Below are 16,398 nucleotides of genomic sequence, written 5' to 3'. Positions count from 1 at the left end.
ACATCCGACCCCTACCGGAGCCCCCAACTGGCCCAAATCCCCAGAACCCCCGGCCAGATTCCCCAGTTTCCTGGCTAGCAAGGGTCCGCCAGGGGTCGGATGTTGGTATAGGACCTCAAGGCGGCCTCCTCCGGTCGTCAGCCCGGTATCGCTGGACGCGTTGGACAAAAGGCAACCCCAAACGCGAGAGAGTTGCGCAATTTAGAATAAAATCCGCATTTTAAGTCGACATTTTCGTATTTTGGCCCAGTCTGGGTGCGTAGATGCCCGGAACTGCTCCGAATAGACCCCTCGATGGTGAATCTACCGGTCTCGATCCCAAGGAACATGTTAGTTGCAACTCTCGAGGCCGGCACTTCCACTTTAGCCGACCCGGTTCGCCGAAAATATGCCTATTTTACGGCCGCTCGATGGGCCTCGAAACAAAGAATACGGCTTTTCGGGCACTTCTGGTGCCAAAAACCTATGGCTAGATGGCATCACGGACAGCCCCGTCGACGGAACCAACCTCCTAGAGCCCACGGTCGAAGCCTCTCGACTCAAAACTGCCGCCGTAGGGCCGGTTCCGTGCCTCGAGAACCGCCTCGTACTCGATTCGGGGCCCCGCCGACCCGTAGGTGGTCGAGATTCCTGTGTTATTTGGTGCGGCTAGTCGCCCACGCCCCCGGGGGGCTTCGATCCGCCGAGAGAACGAGGAGAGACGACTCGAAACGACCGACGTGGCATCGGTTCGGAGCCCGGAGATACGGCCCGTTCGCGAATACGGGCCCTGCCGGTCCGTAGACGGTCGGGGTTCCCGCGTCTTTTTGTGCGGCGAGTCGCCCACGCCCCCGGGGGGCTCCGATCCGTCGAAAGAACGAGAAGAGACGACTCAAAACGACCGACGTGGCATCGGTTCGGAGCCCGGAGATACCGCCCGTTCGCGAGTACGGGCCCCGCCGGTCCGTAGACGGTCGGGGTTCCTGCGTCTTTTTGTGCGGCGAGTCGCCCCTGCCCCCCGGGGGCTCCGACCCGTCGAAAGAACGAGAAGAGACGACTCAAAACGACCGACGTGGCATCGGTCCGGAGCCCGGACCGCGCGAACCGCACCAGCCTAACCGAAAATCGGTCGCTAGCCCGGCTGGGCTCCGGCCGGCGGGCCTGCGGCCCGCCGGCCGGAGATTTTGGCCCGGTTGGCCTGCCGGCCGGTGGGCCGCCGGGGAACCGAGGAGCTGGCGGGTCTGCCGGCGCAAAACCCGGCTGGCTGGCTGGCCGCAAACCCCCCGGCTGGCGGGGCACGGTTCTCTAGGTGGCGCTGACGGGTGTGCTTGGTGTGTCGTCGCGCGCCGCACCGCTCGGCTCAGATGCGCCGCCTGCTCCTCGTCGCGTCGCTCGCGCTCGCTTCGGCGCGGGCGCCCTGGGCGCGCCGGACGACGACGACGACCGCGTCGCCGGCGGCGCCCCCGAGCGGCGCGGCCTTCGTCGCGTCGCTCAAGGCCGGCGAGCTGCGCGCCGCGGCGCGCATCGCGGCGCCGGCCTACGCGGCCTGGTGGACGCACCTGCTCGAGGACGCGCCCGAGCACGTCTTCATCGAGACCGTGCTCATCTGCTTCCTCGCGTACCTCTTCCTCTGCGGCCGCCGCGCCGCCAAGGCGCCGAAGCTGAGCCGGCGGGAGGTCGACGAGCTCGTGGACGACTGGGAGCCCGAGCCCCTCGTGCCCGCGCTGAGCGGCGCGGCGAGCGAGATCGTGGGCCGCTGGAAGGTCGTCGAGTCCGCGGACGACCGGGGCTTCGTGACGCTCCGGGGCAAGCGGCGGTCGTCGACGGGCCTCGCGAGCCTCTTCTCCGGGTCCGAGGCCGCGCCGACGAAGCTATTAAATTGCGCGTCCTTCGACTTCCTGGGCATGTCCGGCGCGCGCGAGGTCCGCGACGCGGCCGCCGCCGCGCTGACCAAGTACGGCTGCGGGTCCTGCGGCCCCCGCGGCTTCTACGGGTCCATCGACGTCCACGAGCAGCTCGAGGTCGAGGTCGCGGCGTTCTTGGGCGTCGAGCGCGCCATCGCCTTCAGCGACTCGGCGAGCTGCTGCACGTCGACGGTCGCGGCGTTCGCGAAGCGCGGCGACTTGCTCGTCGTCGACGACGGCGTCTGCGAGCCGCTGCGCACGGGCTGCGTGCTGTCGCGGGCCACGGTGCTGCCCTACAAGCACAACGACGCCGGCGACCTCGAGCGGGTGCTGGCGGCCGTCGCCGCCGACGACGCGGCCAAGGGCCGCGCGCCGGGCACGCAGCGCCGCTTCGTCGTCTGCGAGGCCGTCTCTCGCGACGTCGGCGACGTCGCGCCGCTCGACGAGCTGCTCCGGCTCAAGGACGCCTACGGCTACCGCCTCATCCTCGACGAGTCGCTGAGCGTCGGCGTGCTCGGGTCGACGGGCCGGGGCATCAAGGAGCTCTTCGACGTCGCGGACCCGAAAGCCGTGGAGATCACGACCGTCGACATGTCGCCGGCCTTTGGGTCTTTGGGCGGCCTCTGCGTGGGCACGGAGGAGGTCATCGACCACCAGCGGCTCAGCGGCGCGGGCTACTGCTTCTCCGCGGCGGCGCCGCCCTTCTACAGCGCCGCGGGGCTCGCGGCGCTCGCGCTCGTCGCCAAGGACCCGCCGTTCGCGCGGCTCCGGGAGAACGCGTGGCGCCTCAAGACGAAGCTCGTCCTCGTCTTCGCGGCGGCCAAGGCCCACCCGAAGCTCACGCTCGTCTCCGACGACGCCAACGACGTGCCCTTCGCGCTCCTCAAGCTCTCGCGGCCGCGGGAGCCTGGCGCGGACCTCCGCGCGCTCGAGGACCTCGTCGACGCGCTCATCGACCGCGGCTTCTGCTGCTGCGTGTCCAAGTACGACGAGTCCGTCTACGGCCGCGCGACGAAGAACACGGCGCTCCCGGCCATGCGGCCCAAGCCCCTCGCGCTCAAGGTCGCCGTCACGGCCAAGCACGAGCCGGCGACCGTCGACGCGCTCGTCGCCGCCATCGTCGACGCCGCGGGGCCCTAGGGGCCCCCGCGATGCCCGCGTAACCTCGCGCATCCCGTCCAAGGGCAACTAGCCGGCGGTGCCGCGCTCGACCGGGTGAAGAATCAGTTACGGAGCGCCGCGTCGGAACAAACGATGGTCTTGGCCGACATCACGAACGCGCCGGCGCGGCGCGACGAGCAAGAGCAGCCCTGGTCGCCGCTAGGAATTCCTAGTGAAAAAGATCCCCACGGCGGCGCGGCGATGGGTGCCGACGCCGGAGGAGCCGCCGACGCCGGAGCCGCGGCGGACCGAGCCCGACGCGTCGGATTCCCCGCTGGTCAAGCGCTGGAGGACCGAGTCCGATGCGTCGACCACGGACGTCGACGTGTTCCAGGGGCTTCTGCGGATCGTCGCCGCGATCCTCGCGCTGCTCCTCGGGCGGAAACCTCGGCGCTCGGCCGCCGCCGCGGCGCGCCCGCCGCGGCGCGCGGGCGCCGCCGGGCCCCCGGCCGTCGGGCGGCCGGAGGCGGGCGAGGGCGTCGTCGTCGCGGCGCGACGGCCGAGCCTCGCGGACTCGCTCGTCGCGGCCGCGCGCGCGCGCCGCGGCGCCGGCGCGCGGCGCGCGGCGCCGCTCGTCGCCGCGGCGCGCGCCTGGACCCGCGCGCGGCGCCGCGTCGCGCGCTACGTCGCCGCCGGGTGCTAGCCGTCCGCGTTACTCCCGTCGTCCGCGTCGACGTCGCCGCAGCCCGTCGCGACGGGCCCCTTGGCGAGGTCCCAGAGGCCGAGGTACTGGTCGGGCGTGTCCGGCGCGTCGCGGTAGAGGCGCTCCGGGTCCCGCGCGCAGTAGGGCGGCTTGAGGAGGCTCGTCTTGTGGCCGGACGCGAGGACGAAGTCGCCGCCGCCGCGCGCGAGCTCGTCGGCCTTGAGGTAGGTCGACGTGAGGAGCCAGCGCGCGCCCGAGGCGTGGATGTGGCGCAGCGCGGCGAGGCCGTCCCGGGGCGGGAGGTGGAAGAGGAGGTGGCGGCAGAGCACGAGCGCGGGCCCGGCCGCGGCCGCGGCGCGGAGCGCGGGGACCGACGCCGCGTCCGCGACGTCGAGCTCGAGGAAGCGCCGCGCCGGCGACGCGTGGCCCGCGGCGTTCCGCGCGACGACGTCGGCGACGATGTCCGCGCCGACGTAGCGCGCGGCGCCGAGATCCGCGGCGGCCATCCACGTCATGTCGCCGCAGGGCGCGTCCAGGACCACGGCGACGCCGAGCTCGGAAACCAGAGCCTCGACGGCGGCCCGCGCGTTCGCCGCCGCCGCCGCCGTGGACCCGGGCCCGCTGCCGGGCACGCCGGGCATCGAGCCCCGCGCGGACCAGAACTTGGTGTCGTAGACGGCGGAGAAGTAGGCCGCGCGGCCGCCGCTCGCGTTCGCCGCGCCGGGCACGGCGGCCCGCCAGGGGTCGCCGCCGGCGCGCGCCGCCGTGATGTCCACGTCGACGGCGCCCGTGGCCGCGTCCGCGCCGACGACGAAGACCGCCGTCGCCGACGCCTCGACCGGCGCGGCGCCGCCGCCGCAGCGGAGCGCCAGGCGGAGCTCGCGCGTCCCGGGCAGCAGGTCCTGGAGCGCGAGCTGCTCCGTGAGCATGACCTCGAGGCCCTGGCAGGTCAGCACCTCGTCGCCGACGGACACGCAGAGCTCGCAGGCGTCGGACGGCGTCTCCTCGGGCAGGGTGAGCTGGAAGCCGAGGTCGACGTCGCGCCCGCTCGTCACGGACCCGGCCGCCGGCGACCAGATCTCGAGCTCCTGGGCGACGCCGAGAGCGCCGAGCGCGAGCGCAGCGGCGCGAAGCATCGTCGCGCTGGGCTGCCTTTCTTATCGGGGTTCAAGTTTGATGTTTTTTTGTTAGGCGTCGCTCCGGCGGCCGCGTTAACGGCCGCGGCGGAACGGGTTCCGAAGGAAGGAGAGGAGGCCGCGCCGGCGCCGGCCCGCGGCCGCCGGCGCCGCGGTCGGCGGCAGGGTCGACGGCGCCAGGGTCGGCGCGGACGTCGGGCCGGACGTGGGCGCGGACGTGGGCGCGCTCGTGGGCGCGAGCGTCGGCTCCGCGGAGGGCGCCGCGGAGGGGCGCGCCGTGGGCACGCTCGTGGGCGCGGACGTCGGCGCGGCCGAGGGGTGCGCGGAGGTCGGCGCGAGCGTCGGGTCCGCGGAGGGCCCCGCGGTCGGGCGCCCCGTGGGCACGGACGTGGGCACGGCCGAGGGCGCGGGCGTCGCCGTCGGGCCCGCGGACGGCTCCGACGTCGGCGCGGAGGTCGGGCACGACGTCGGCGGGTGGCTGATCGTCGGCGACGCGCTGGGCTCGGCCGTCGTCGGCGTCGCCGTCGGCGCGAAGGTCGCCGACGGCGCGGGCGTCACCGACGGCTGCGGCGAGGGCTGGGACGTGGGCACGTCGCTCGGCGCGGGCGTCGGCTCGGCCGTCGGGACGCGCGTGGGCGCGTAGGTCGGCAGGGGCCGGGGCACGCGCGTGGGCCGCGGGTAGGGCACGCGCGTCGGCGCCGGGTAGGGCACGATCGTCGGCAGGGGCTTGGGCGCGTCCGTGGGCGCCTCCGTCGGGTAGGGGGACACCGTCGGCGCGTCGCTCGGGTTCGCCGTCGGCGCGCCCGTGGGCTCGAAGGTCTGGGACGGGACGGGCGACGGTAGAATGGTCGGGAAGGGCAGGCAGGCCTCGTAGCAGTTCGACCGGCACCTGGGCAGGACAAGGGAGATTCAACGTCGCTTCAACGTGAGCGTTCCGCGCGCGCGCGTTCCGGGAAAAGCATCCACGCTTCGAGACCGTTCCGAGAGATGATCGCTCGTCCAAAGATCAGCCGAAACGAGTGGAACACGGCCGAGAAAGGAGCCTTTGAAGTTGGGAATTTCGCTCTCTTGTCCTGCCCTGACCGGCACGCGCGGCAGACGCCCCCCTTGGCCAGCGCGGCGTCCATGTCCGTGTCGACCTACCACGTGCGACGGGGTCGGAGTTCTCATTGGTTTCCCACCCAAAATCTCTCGAACATCGTCGCGGCCGCGGGACGCCGGCGTCGACCGCGACCTCGCACGAGAACTTGGCGGTGCGGTTGTGGAACATGTTGCGGTTCACGGAGCTGTAGCAGAGGCCGAAGCACGTCGAGTTGCCGCCGCTCGGGAACGTGAAGACCCAGCCCGGCGACTCGTCGACGCAGGTCCGCGTCGCGTCGCGCGTGCAGAGGCCGCCGCGGCACGTCTTCGAGTCGTAGCCCACCTCCGTGCGGATCATCGTCGGCTCCGGCGTCGGCTCCGGCGTCGGGTAGACGACGTGGGCGAGCGCGCGGCTCGCGAGGAGCGCGACGACGGCGACGCGCGCCGCGGGGCAGCCCTTCGCGGCCATGCCGGACATGGCCAACGACTGTGGTGATGTCGATATTTGCGGCAGCGTCCGTCTCTGGTCTCAGAGTTGCGGGCCGGCACTCGACGGCTGTGTTTGCGGCCGGCAGCACTCGACTTTCTCGCGGCCCGCGAGCCGACCCGGGCGCCCCCCGCGACCTTGCGAGCCGAACCCCGGGCGCCCCCCGCGACCTTCCGCGCCGGACGACCCCCGGCCGACGATGAAGATGGACATGAGCCCCTCGCCCCGGTCCGTGACGACGAAGGCGTCGCTCGAGGACGACGACGACCGCATGCAGTGCGACGACGAGGAGGAGGCGCCGGGCACCCCGGAGATGCCGTCGTTCCTGCCGTCGCTCATCATCGAGGCGCTGGGCTACCCCGCGGGCCTCGGTGACGCGACCCGCGTCCCGGGCCGCCCCCGCGCGCGCGCGGACGACCCCCCCCCCCCCGCAGGCGCGCTCGTCGTGTGCCAGGCCTGGCGCCAGCAGGCGGAGCGCATCTTCCGGCGCGAGCTCAGCGAGCTGCGCTGCGCGTCCCACTGCCGCGCCGAGTACCTCGCGCTGCCGCCGACGACGAAGTCGACGATCTCCGTCGCGTTCTCTCCCGACCTGAAGCGCTTCGCGAGCACGCACGGCGACCACACGGTCAAGGTCGTCGACTTCGAGTCCGGGCGCGTGGCCGCGACGCTCGTGGGCCACCCGCGGACGCCCTGGACCGTCAAGTTCCACCCGTTCCTCCCGGACGTCGTCGCGTCGGGCTGTTTGGGCTTCGAGGCGCGCGTCTGGGACGCGCGGGAGCGGCGGTGCGTCCGCCGCGCGGAGTTCGACCGCGCGATCATCTCGCTGAGCTTCCACCCGGCGGGCGACATCCTCGCCGTCGCCGCGGGCACGTCCATCTACCTCTGGCACTACGCGACGGGGGCGGCGCCGCGCCGCGAGTTCACGCACCCGCACCCGATCCGGTGCCTCCGGTTCCTCCCGAGCCGCGACGCGATCATCGTCGGCGCGGCGAACAACGGCGCCAACGAGGGCGACGCGCCGCGCATCACCTTCCAGCTCATGCTCTGCGACTTCGACGTCGAGGCCGCGCGCGCGGACGCGGGCGCGCCGGCCGGCGGCGGCTCGCCGTCGTCGCCGACGAGCGTCCGCGGGCCGACGGAGGACGCCGCGGGCGACCCGCCCCTGCTCGCGCCCGTGGCCGGGAGCGGCCGGGCCGTGAGCCGCCGGCCGCGGTGCGTGCTCCGGCGCGCGCTCTTCTACAACGACGGCGGCTTCGACGTGTCGCCCTGCGGCCGCTTCCTCTGCTCCTGCGCGGAGCTGTGGCTGCCCTACGCGGACCAGGACGGCGACGCGCCGCCGGACGGCGACGCGCCGCCGGCGCCGCCGCCGCGGCACCCGCGCGGCGACGCGCCGCCGCCGCCGCCGCCGCGGCGCCTCGCGGGCGGCGCCGCGCGCGCCGCGGCGGCCGCCGCGTGGCCCCTGCCGTCGTTCTCGTCCGCGGCCGCGCGCGCGCGCGCGCGCGCGCCGGCCGCGCCGGCGTCGCCGGGCGCGCGGCCGCGCCGCGACGCGCCGTTGCTGCCCTGGTGGCGCGTCTACGCGCGCGGCGGCGGGGCGCGCGGCTGGCTCGGCCGCGGCGCGCCGCGGACGCCGCCGCGGCGCCGCGACGGCGACGAGTCCGGCGACAGCGCGTCGCCGGGCGGCCGCGACGGCGCCGTCGCCCCCGCGGACCGCGCGGGCTCGCCGGGCGGCCGCCAGCGCCTCAAGGGCCGCTACAAGCCCCACCTCGTCGTCGTGTCCCTCGAGGACGCCGCCGACGACGGCGAGGGCGCCCTGCTCCAGGCCGCCGCGCTCGATGACCACTCCTTCTCCGGCGCCGCGGGCGAGACGGCGGGATCCGACATCGTCACGTCCGTCAAGCTGTCGCCGACGGCGTCCCTCGTGCTCCTGGGCCACAGCCGCGGCGGCGACGGCACCTTCGGCGACGGCGTCCCCCGCGTCGTCTCCGTGATGTACCGCGTCGGCGACATGGTCCGCGTCGACACGCGCAAGGAGGTCGGCGACGACGTCAACATCGCGCGGTTCCACCCCGTGCCCGGCGCGGGCATCGTCTACGGCACGAAGCAGGGCCGCATCTGCAAGATGACGCCCGCGCCGAGGACGCCGCCGGGGCAGGCCGCGGCCGCGCCGCGGCCCGCGGGCGACGCGCCCGCGGCCCAGCCGACGGCGTAGGCCCCTCCCTCCTTTATCCGCGCGCGGCGACGCGGCGCGCGCGCCCCTCCTAATCGCCGTCTATACGACCGCGGGGGGGCGTCGGACGGTCAGACCCAGACCTTGGACCCCGCGGGCTCGGCGTCGGCGTCGGGCGTCGCCTCGGGCGGCGGCGCGTCCTTCGGGCCGCCGAAGAGGTCGTGGAGGACGCGGTAGGCGGGCTCGGCGGGTTCCTCGGGCTGCGCCGGCGTCCGCTCCGGCGCGGGCTCCGGCGCGGGCGCCGGCGCGGCGTCGTCGTCGGGCGACGCGAAGAGGTTCCGGAGCGACTGGCCGGCGACCGGCGCGGGCGTCGCCGCCGGCGGCGGGTCCGCGGGCGCGACGACGACCGCCGGCTCGTCGGGCTCGTCGTCGGCCGACGCGAAGAGGTTCCAGAGCGACGGGCCCGTGACCTCCGCGAGCCACGACGGCCGCGCGTCGGCTCGCTTCGCCGGCGGCGACTCCGCCGGCGGCGCGGCCTCCGCCGGCGGCGGCGCGGCCTCCGCCTCCGACGCGCGCCGCTCGACCATGAGCCCGCGCACGCGGTCGGTCTGCGCGGCGCTGAGCGACGCCTTGCGGCCGGCCAGGCCCTCGAGCGAGTCGTCCTCCTCGGCGGCGCAGCACACGGGGGCGTCGTCGGTCTGGTTCGTGCAGACCATGAAGCTCGGGAGGCAGGACGACGCGCGGGCGAGGACGTCCATCGTCGGTCGTGAGGGCTGCCCCGAGGATCCGAAGCGACCCGACCAGCCTCAGACCAGCTCTCGCAACTACGTGCAACTCTTCGATGTCGAGGACAAAGTTGTCGTCCTCGTTGACTTCATTCTGCGGCCTTGGCGACATTCACGAGCATGGTTGTTGACGCTCCGAACGATCGATGGCCGCGCTCGTGGAAACGACGACGCAGTCGCTCGATAGCGTGACCATGGCGGCGCTGCTCGACACGTCGAAAGCGGCCGACGCGACCGACGCCACGGACATGTCCGGCGTGCGCGTCGAGCGGTCGCCGCTCCACGGCCGCGGCCTCTTCGCCGCGCGCGACTTCGCGGCGGGCGAGACGATCCTCGTGGAGGCGCCGCTCGTCGCCATGCAGGACCTCGCGAACCGCCACGCGGCGCTCGTCTGCGGCGAGTGCCTCGCGTTCCTGGACCTCGGCCGCGACCTGCTCGAGGCCGTCGCCGCGGGCGCGTCGCCGCGCGTCGCCGCGGACGCCGCCGTCGCGCGGGGCGGCGGCCCCGTCGCGCGCTGCGCCGACGGCTGCGGCGAGCTCTACTGCTCCGCGGCGTGCCGCGACGCGCACCGGCGCCGGTGCCACCGCGCGCTCTGCGTCGGCCCCGTCGCCGAGGCCGACGCGGCGGCGGACCCGCTCGTGCGCTACAAGATCCTCGCGACGGAGAGCAACGAGATCCTGTTCTTGGCCGCGGACGTCGTCGCGGCGGCGCTCGCCGACGGCGCCGCGGCGGCCGCGTTCCTCCCGTTCACGCGCGTGCCCTGGGACCGCGTCGTCGCCGACGCCGCGGCGCTCCGGGGCGACGACGCGCGCGACGGCGCGCTCCTCGGCGAGGCGCTGCGCCGCCTCTGCGGCGACGCCGCGCCCCTGCTGCGCGACGCGCTCGCCGCGCGGGGCTTCGCCAACGCGGCCGACGTCGTGGTCGGGGCAGCACGAGAGAGCGACATGCCCAACTCTCCTATCTCGGCCATTTTCCACTCGTTTCGGCTGATTTTTGGACGAGCGATCATCTCTCGGAACGGCCTCGACGCGTGGATGCTGTTTCCGGAACGCGCGCGCGCGGAACACTCACGTTGAAGCGACGTTGAATCACCCTCGTGCTGCCCAGGTCACGCCCGAGTGGCTCGCGAGGATCGTCGGCACCTTCGAGCAGAACAACGTCGGCGTGCGCCTCCGCCACCCCCTCGACGACGACGACGACGACGAGGCGGAGGACGACGACGACGACGACGACGACGAGGACGAGGCGGAGGACGGGGGCGCCGTGGCGCGCGCGGCGTCGCTCGAGGACGTCGACCGGCTGGCGGCGGCGCCGGGCGCGGTCGCCGTCGTCAAGTTCTCCGCGGCGTGGTGCGCGCCCTGCCGGGCGATGGCGCCGGCTTTCGCCGCCCTCGCCGAGGCCCTGCCCGAGGCGCGCTTCGTCGCCGTCGACGTCGACGAGGTCCCCGACGCGGCGGCGCGCTTCGAGGCCGGCGCGCTCCCGACGTTCGTGCTCCTCCGCGACGGCGACGAGCTCGCGCGCGTCGAGGGCGCCGACGAGCGGGCGCTGCGCGCGCAGCTCGCGCTCGCGGGCTGCCCGCCGCCGGACGACGGCGACGCCGACGACGACGCGACGGCCGACACCGACGACGGCGACGGCACCGACGACGGCGGCGGCGGCGCCTACGGCATGCCGCCCCTCGAGGGCACGGCGCTCTACTCGACGATCTGCTGCGCGAACCACGCCTGCGACCAGAGCTGCGACGTGCTCTACGCGGCCCCCTCGGAGCCCGGCGGCGAGCCCGGGCCCGGCCGCTTCGGCGCGCCGCTCCGCGCGTCGCTCGTCGCGCGGCGGGCCGTCGCGGCGGGCGACGAGCTCACGATCGCCTACGTCGACACGGACGCGCCCTGGCAGGAGCGCCGCGCCGCGCTCGCGGACTACGGGTTCCTCTGCCGCTGCTCGCGCTGCGTCGCCGAGATGCGCTGCCCGAAATGCGCCTAACTCGTCTTTTGTTACGACCCCACACGCTCCTACTCGCCATACGATCGGACCTTGTGTTGGGTCGGACGCGCGCGCGCGGGCCGTCGTGGTCGTGGTCGTCGTCTTCGTGGTCGTGGTCGTCGTCTTCGTGGTCGTGGTCGTCGTCTTCGTGGTCGTGGTCGTCGTCTTAGTCCGTGTCCTCGTCGAACGGCGAGGGCACCTTGAACTGGACCTTCTTGGCCTTCTTTTTGGCCGGGGCGAATTGCTTGTCGAAGTCGTCCTCGCCGACGCTCGAGTCGTCGCTGTCGTGGACGCGCTTCTTCGCCTTCTTCGCCTTCTTCTCCGCGGCCTGGCGCTTCTGCTCCTCCTTGGCCTGGCGCTTCTGCTCCTTGATGGCCTTCTTGGAGGGCGCCTTGGCCGCGGGCTTCTGGGACACGGACTTCGTCACCGTCGGCTTCTTCGCGGCGGGCTTCGCGGACTTCTTGGAGCCCTTGGACGCGGGCTTCTTGGACGCGGGCTTGGACGCGGGCTTGGACGCGGGCTTCTTGGACGCGGGCTTGGCGGCGGCCTTGAGCGCGGCGGCCTTCTTCTTCGCGGCGGCCTTCTTCGCGGCCTTGGACTTGGGCTTCTTGGACGCTACGAGCTTCGCCTTCTTGGACACTGCGAGCTTCGCCCTCAGAGGATAAGTTTTGCGCCGGACGAAGTGCTCCCGGCGCCAAGATCGCCACTTCTTCGGGATCTTCTCGATGGGCTTGCCCGTCTTCTTCGCGCGCGTCGCGGCGCGCGAGCGAGCCCGACACGCAGCTTTGCGTGTCCAGAAATTGGGACCCGTGCACGCGCTCAGATGTCTCGACAGAGCGGCCAGGTTGAAGAAGGGTACTACCCCGCATCCGCTGGGGCACTTGAGCTTCTGGTCCTTCGGTTCCTTCTTGTTGCGCGCTATGCCCGCTGCCACGACCGCGCCGAAGCCGGCGGGCTTCTTCTCGCCGCGCTTCGGTTTGATTCTGCCGTCTAGTCGGCTGCTCTGCGCGCAGACCTTGAACCCGAATTCTTCCTTCGCCATCTTGATGCAGTCGTTCTCGACCGTGTCCGCCAGCTTGCCGGGCACGATGCCCAGCGCGAGCGAGTAGAACTTGGTCGTGTCCGCGTAGAGGGCCTTGATCACGGCGTCGAGGTGCGGCGAGCCCACGTAGAGGTCGCCGAGCTCGTCGACGAGGGAGTCGAGCACGCGCTGCGAGATGTACACCTGAATCACGCGCCCGCCGCGGACCGCGAGCTTCATCGTGATGAGGCTGTCGACGTGTTTCGGCGCGGACCCCTCCACGAACGTGTCGACCAACGCGCGCGTGACCTTGTCCTTGTCGATGCGAGCCATGGCGCGCTCGACGGCCTCCTTCACGTACTCCGGCAGCCCGTCGAGCACCTCCTTCTTGGCCGCCGCGTTCAGGCAGGTGTGCGGGGAGTAGAAGCTCTTCTCGATGTACTTGCCCTTCTTCTTGCCCGACGTGTACTTGGGCCGTTTCGAGAGGTTCCGCGCGAACGCGACGACGTCTTCATCGAGGTCCACGACGGAGAGCGCGCCTCGCTGCTTCACCCGGAACGGCGCCTTGTACTGGCGGCCTTAAGCACGATTGTAATTTCGGTATCGTACAACCATCGCACAGCTTCACGACGCCTTGGCCCGAGATGTGGAGGCTCCCGTGCGGCCCTCTGCGGCGGAGGCCAAGCCGTACATGGTGGTTGCCGGATGTGCGCCTGGTCGGATCGCGCTGGCGCGGCGGCTATCCTGGCGTGACGACAAGGCCGTCGTCCGGATCGTCGAGCACGTCAGCAGGACGGACGAGCCAAGCAACTTGCTAAAGTTGAAACAGAAATTGATGGGCTGCGCGTGATGACGGGCGCCCATCATCGTCGAGCGTCGCCGTGATTACGCTTGCTCGTCGTGCTGCATGCGGACCTCGTGGCTGCGCTTCGTCGTCGCGGTGCGCGTCGCCGGCGCCGCGGCGCCGGACTGGCTGCCGGCGAGCCTGCGCCAGCTCGAGCCCGTCGCGCTGCCCGGCGCCTGGGACGCGCTGCTCGCCTTCTTCGCGCCCGGCGGCGCGAGCGAGCGCTACCGCATCGCGCTGGACCCGAGCGCACGCGCCGCCGCGTCCGCCGCGCGCGCCGCGGCGGGAGAGGCGACGCCCGCGTTCCCCCCCCGCCGCGCGCAGTGCGTCGACGGCGCCCTGCGGCCCGGGTCCTGGAGCTCGAGCGGCCTCGCGTGGGACGACCGCGCGGCGCCGTGGTGGAACCCCGAGGCCTTCGCGCTCACGCACGGCAAGTGGAGCACGGAGGTCTGGCTGCCCCTCGCGCTCGCGCGGAGCCGGGCGGGAAACGAGCGCGACGTTCCCGACGTCTCTCTCGGCCGTTTCCCGCTCGTTTTGGCTGATTTTTGGACGAGCGATCATCTCTCGGAACGGTCTCGAAGCCTGGATGCTTTTCATGGAGTCGCGCGCGCGCGGAACACCCAACATTGGAGCGACGTCGAGCCTCTCTCGTCCCGCCCAGGCGCGGAGCCGCTGGGGCGCGCGGACGGCCGCCGAGGCCCGCGACGCGGACGCGACCGTCGTCATGTACCAGAGCCGGCGCAACGACCGCAACGCGCTGAGCTGGTGCCGCGCCAAGGTCGCGGCGTCGTCGGCGACCTGGGGCCGCGACGGCGGCGCGTCGTTCTGGTTCACGGCCGCGTCGTCGCGCGGCGGCTGCTGCGACGGCGGCCAGGCGCGCGACCCGGGGCTCCTCGCGCACCACTTCCTGGGCCACGTCGGCGAGAAGCGCCACGGGCCCTGGCTCTTCCGCGAGGCGCGCTTCGCGGACCACCTGCTGCGGCCGACGCAGTACAAGGCGCCCGCGACGCGCGACACCGCGCCGAAGATCCGGTGCTTCGACGAGCGCAAGGACGTCGCGCTGCCGCCGCCCGCGCTCCTCCTGCGGCGGCGGCGGCGGCGGGCGCGGGCCCCCGGCCGGAGCGGCGCGGAGCTGCTCGCGCTCTTCGACGCCGACGCGCGCAAGGAGACGCTCGTCATGGCCGCCGAGGGCCGCGCGGGCGGCCTCGAGTACGACCTCCGGCGCGCGCTCACGGACGCCTGGGACCCCGGCGGCCCGCTCCGCGCGAAGCGCGGCGTCGCGCGCGCGCCGCCGCCGCTGGACCCGCGCGTCGACGTCCGCTTCCTCATGGCCAAGGCCAACTACACGGAGAGCATGCGGCGCGCCAAGTACTGCGTCGTCACCGAGGGCTTCTCGCCCTGGAGCCCGCGGCTCTCCGAGGCCGTCGCCCTCGGCTGCGTGCCCTGCTTCCTGAGCCCGAGCCTCGCGCCGCCCTACGCCACCGTCCTCGACTGGAGCGCCTTCTCCGTCGAGATCGCCGAGGCGGACGTCGGCCGCCTGCCCGAGGTGCTCGCGGCCTACGACTGGGCCTACCTCCACGCGAACCTGCTCCGCGTGCGGCCCCTCTTCGCCTTCTGCGTCGACGACGGCGGCGAGGACGGCTGCGGCGAGGGCGACCTCCCGGGCGACGGCCTCCCCCTCGTCGTCTTCCTCATGGCGACGCGGCGGATCGTCGCGCCGCCGCCGCCGCCGGAGCCGGGCGCGGACCGCTACGACGGCACGGCGACGCTCCTCGCGTCCGCGGCCGGCGGCGACGCGACGGCCGACGCCGACGTCCTCTACGCCTGCAGCCTCGCGTCGGGCGCGTGCCGCTACGAGGTCCGCGGCGACGAGTGGGAGTGCGCCATGGCCAACAAGCACGCGTGCATGTGCAAGAAGCGCGTCGCGGGCAACTGGACCTACGTCGGCACGACGACGGGGCTCAAGGGCAACCGGCCGCGGCTCTACCATAACCGGTAGCGACCTAGCTCCGCGGGTTGACGTAGTCGTCGAAGGACAGGAGGACGTCACCGCCGTCGTCGAGGCCGGGCGGCATCGACGGCGGCGGCCTCGTCGTCGGCGGCGGCGTCGACGGCGCCGTAGGAGACGCGTCGTCGTCGTAGTAGGAGAGCGCGTGGCCGTCGACGGCCGGCGACGGCGCCTCCGGCGACGGCGCCTCCGGCGCCGCGCCGCGGCTCGCGTAGGCGCCCGCGAGGAGCGGGCTGAGGGGCCCCGCGTGGTGCTGGAACAGCGGGCGCGCCGCGGACGAGCCGAGGCCCTGCAGCGCCAGGCTCGCGCACGCGCGCACCGCGGCCTCGACGGGCTCGACGACGGCCGCGGCGCCGCCGAGCGCCGCCTCGACGCGCGTCGCCAGCGGGCCCATGCCCGCGCAGCCCAGGATCACGACGTCGCTCGACGCCGCGACGCGCGCCGCGGCCTCGCAGACGCGGCTCGCGAGCTCGTCGTCGTCGCCCTCGAGCGCGAGGACCGGCGCGCCGACGGCGACGATCGATCGGCATCGGTCGCCGTAGCCGAGGCGGTCGACGCCGCTCCGGAGGAGCGGCTCCCAGCCCGCGGACGTCGTCACGATGCCGACGCGGTCGCCCGCGAGGCTCGCGGCCGCGAGCGACGCGTCGAGGAGGCCGACGACGGCCGCGCGGCCGCCGACCTCCCTCAGGGCCTGCTGCACGGGGTGGTCCGAGAAGCACGCGACGACGACGCCGTCGATGCGCCGCCGCGCGGCGCGCTCGAGGAAGGCCTCGAGGCTCGGCACGGATGAGAGCAGCTCGTCGTAGACGCTCTCGATGGAGCGCGGGCCCGTCTTCGGTTGCGCCGTCTCGATCTCCACGGCGTCGGGGATGGCGCAGCGCGCCGCGACGCGCGCGATCTTCTCCGTGAAGGCTGAAGACGTGTTCGGATTCAGCACGAGGAGCCGCTTGGCGGCGGTCGATGCCATCGTTGTGAGAGCTGCACCTTTTCAGCACTTCTTGGAGGTCGAGACGCCCGCGACGCCGGCGACGCTCGCGAGGCTCTTCGCGGCGAGCCCCGCGTCCAAAATCGACGACGTCGCGGGCTCCATACTCCTGGCCGTGGGCATGCGGTACCGGGCCGGCGCGTGCCGCCGCATCATGAAGACAATGAGGACGGCAAGCACCAAAAGTGCTAGTTTTGATCCGAGAGAGACGGGTTTTC

The 16,398-nt window shown here is 73.4% G+C and overlaps 3 protein-coding genes across 3 annotated transcripts; 2 read left to right on the top strand and 1 right to left on the bottom strand.

The window, feature by feature from the left end:
• Positions 1 to 1,306: 1,306 nt before the first annotated feature.
• AURANDRAFT_70661 (hypothetical protein) lies at positions 1,307 to 3,130 on the top strand (the record flags this gene model as incomplete). Its single annotated transcript, XM_009035218.1, has 1 exon — positions 1,307 to 3,130. The coding sequence occupies one exon, from the start codon at positions 1,344 to 1,346 to the stop codon at positions 3,021 to 3,023; it is 1,680 nt and encodes a 559-aa protein (XP_009033466.1).
• A 1,768-nt stretch (positions 3,131 to 4,898) lies between these two features.
• Positions 4,899 to 6,372, bottom strand: AURANDRAFT_61079 (hypothetical protein; the record flags this gene model as incomplete). The annotated part of the gene is made up of 3 exons (XM_009034726.1): positions 4,899 to 5,712; positions 5,907 to 5,962; positions 6,058 to 6,372. 3 exons carry the CDS (start codon positions 6,370 to 6,372, stop codon positions 4,899 to 4,901), a joined length of 1,185 nt encoding a protein of 394 aa, XP_009032974.1.
• Positions 6,373 to 6,483: 111 nt separating this feature from the next.
• Positions 6,484 to 15,186, top strand: AURANDRAFT_70660 (hypothetical protein; the record flags this gene model as incomplete). The annotated part of the gene is made up of 6 exons (XM_009035219.1): positions 6,484 to 6,761; positions 6,825 to 8,595; positions 9,530 to 10,256; positions 10,450 to 11,289; positions 13,338 to 13,685; positions 13,849 to 15,186. The coding sequence occupies 6 exons, from the start codon at positions 6,590 to 6,592 to the stop codon at positions 15,184 to 15,186; spliced, it is 5,196 nt and encodes a 1,731-aa protein (XP_009033467.1).
• Between the last annotated feature and the right edge of the window lie 1,212 nt (positions 15,187 to 16,398).

The sequence above is a fragment of the Aureococcus anophagefferens genome (assembly GCF_000186865.1).
Source record: "Aureococcus anophagefferens unplaced genomic scaffold AURANscaffold_2, whole genome shotgun sequence".
Taxonomy (NCBI): domain Eukaryota; class Pelagophyceae; order Pelagomonadales; family Pelagomonadaceae; genus Aureococcus; species Aureococcus anophagefferens.
This window is presented reverse-complemented; position numbering and strand designations above follow the sequence as displayed.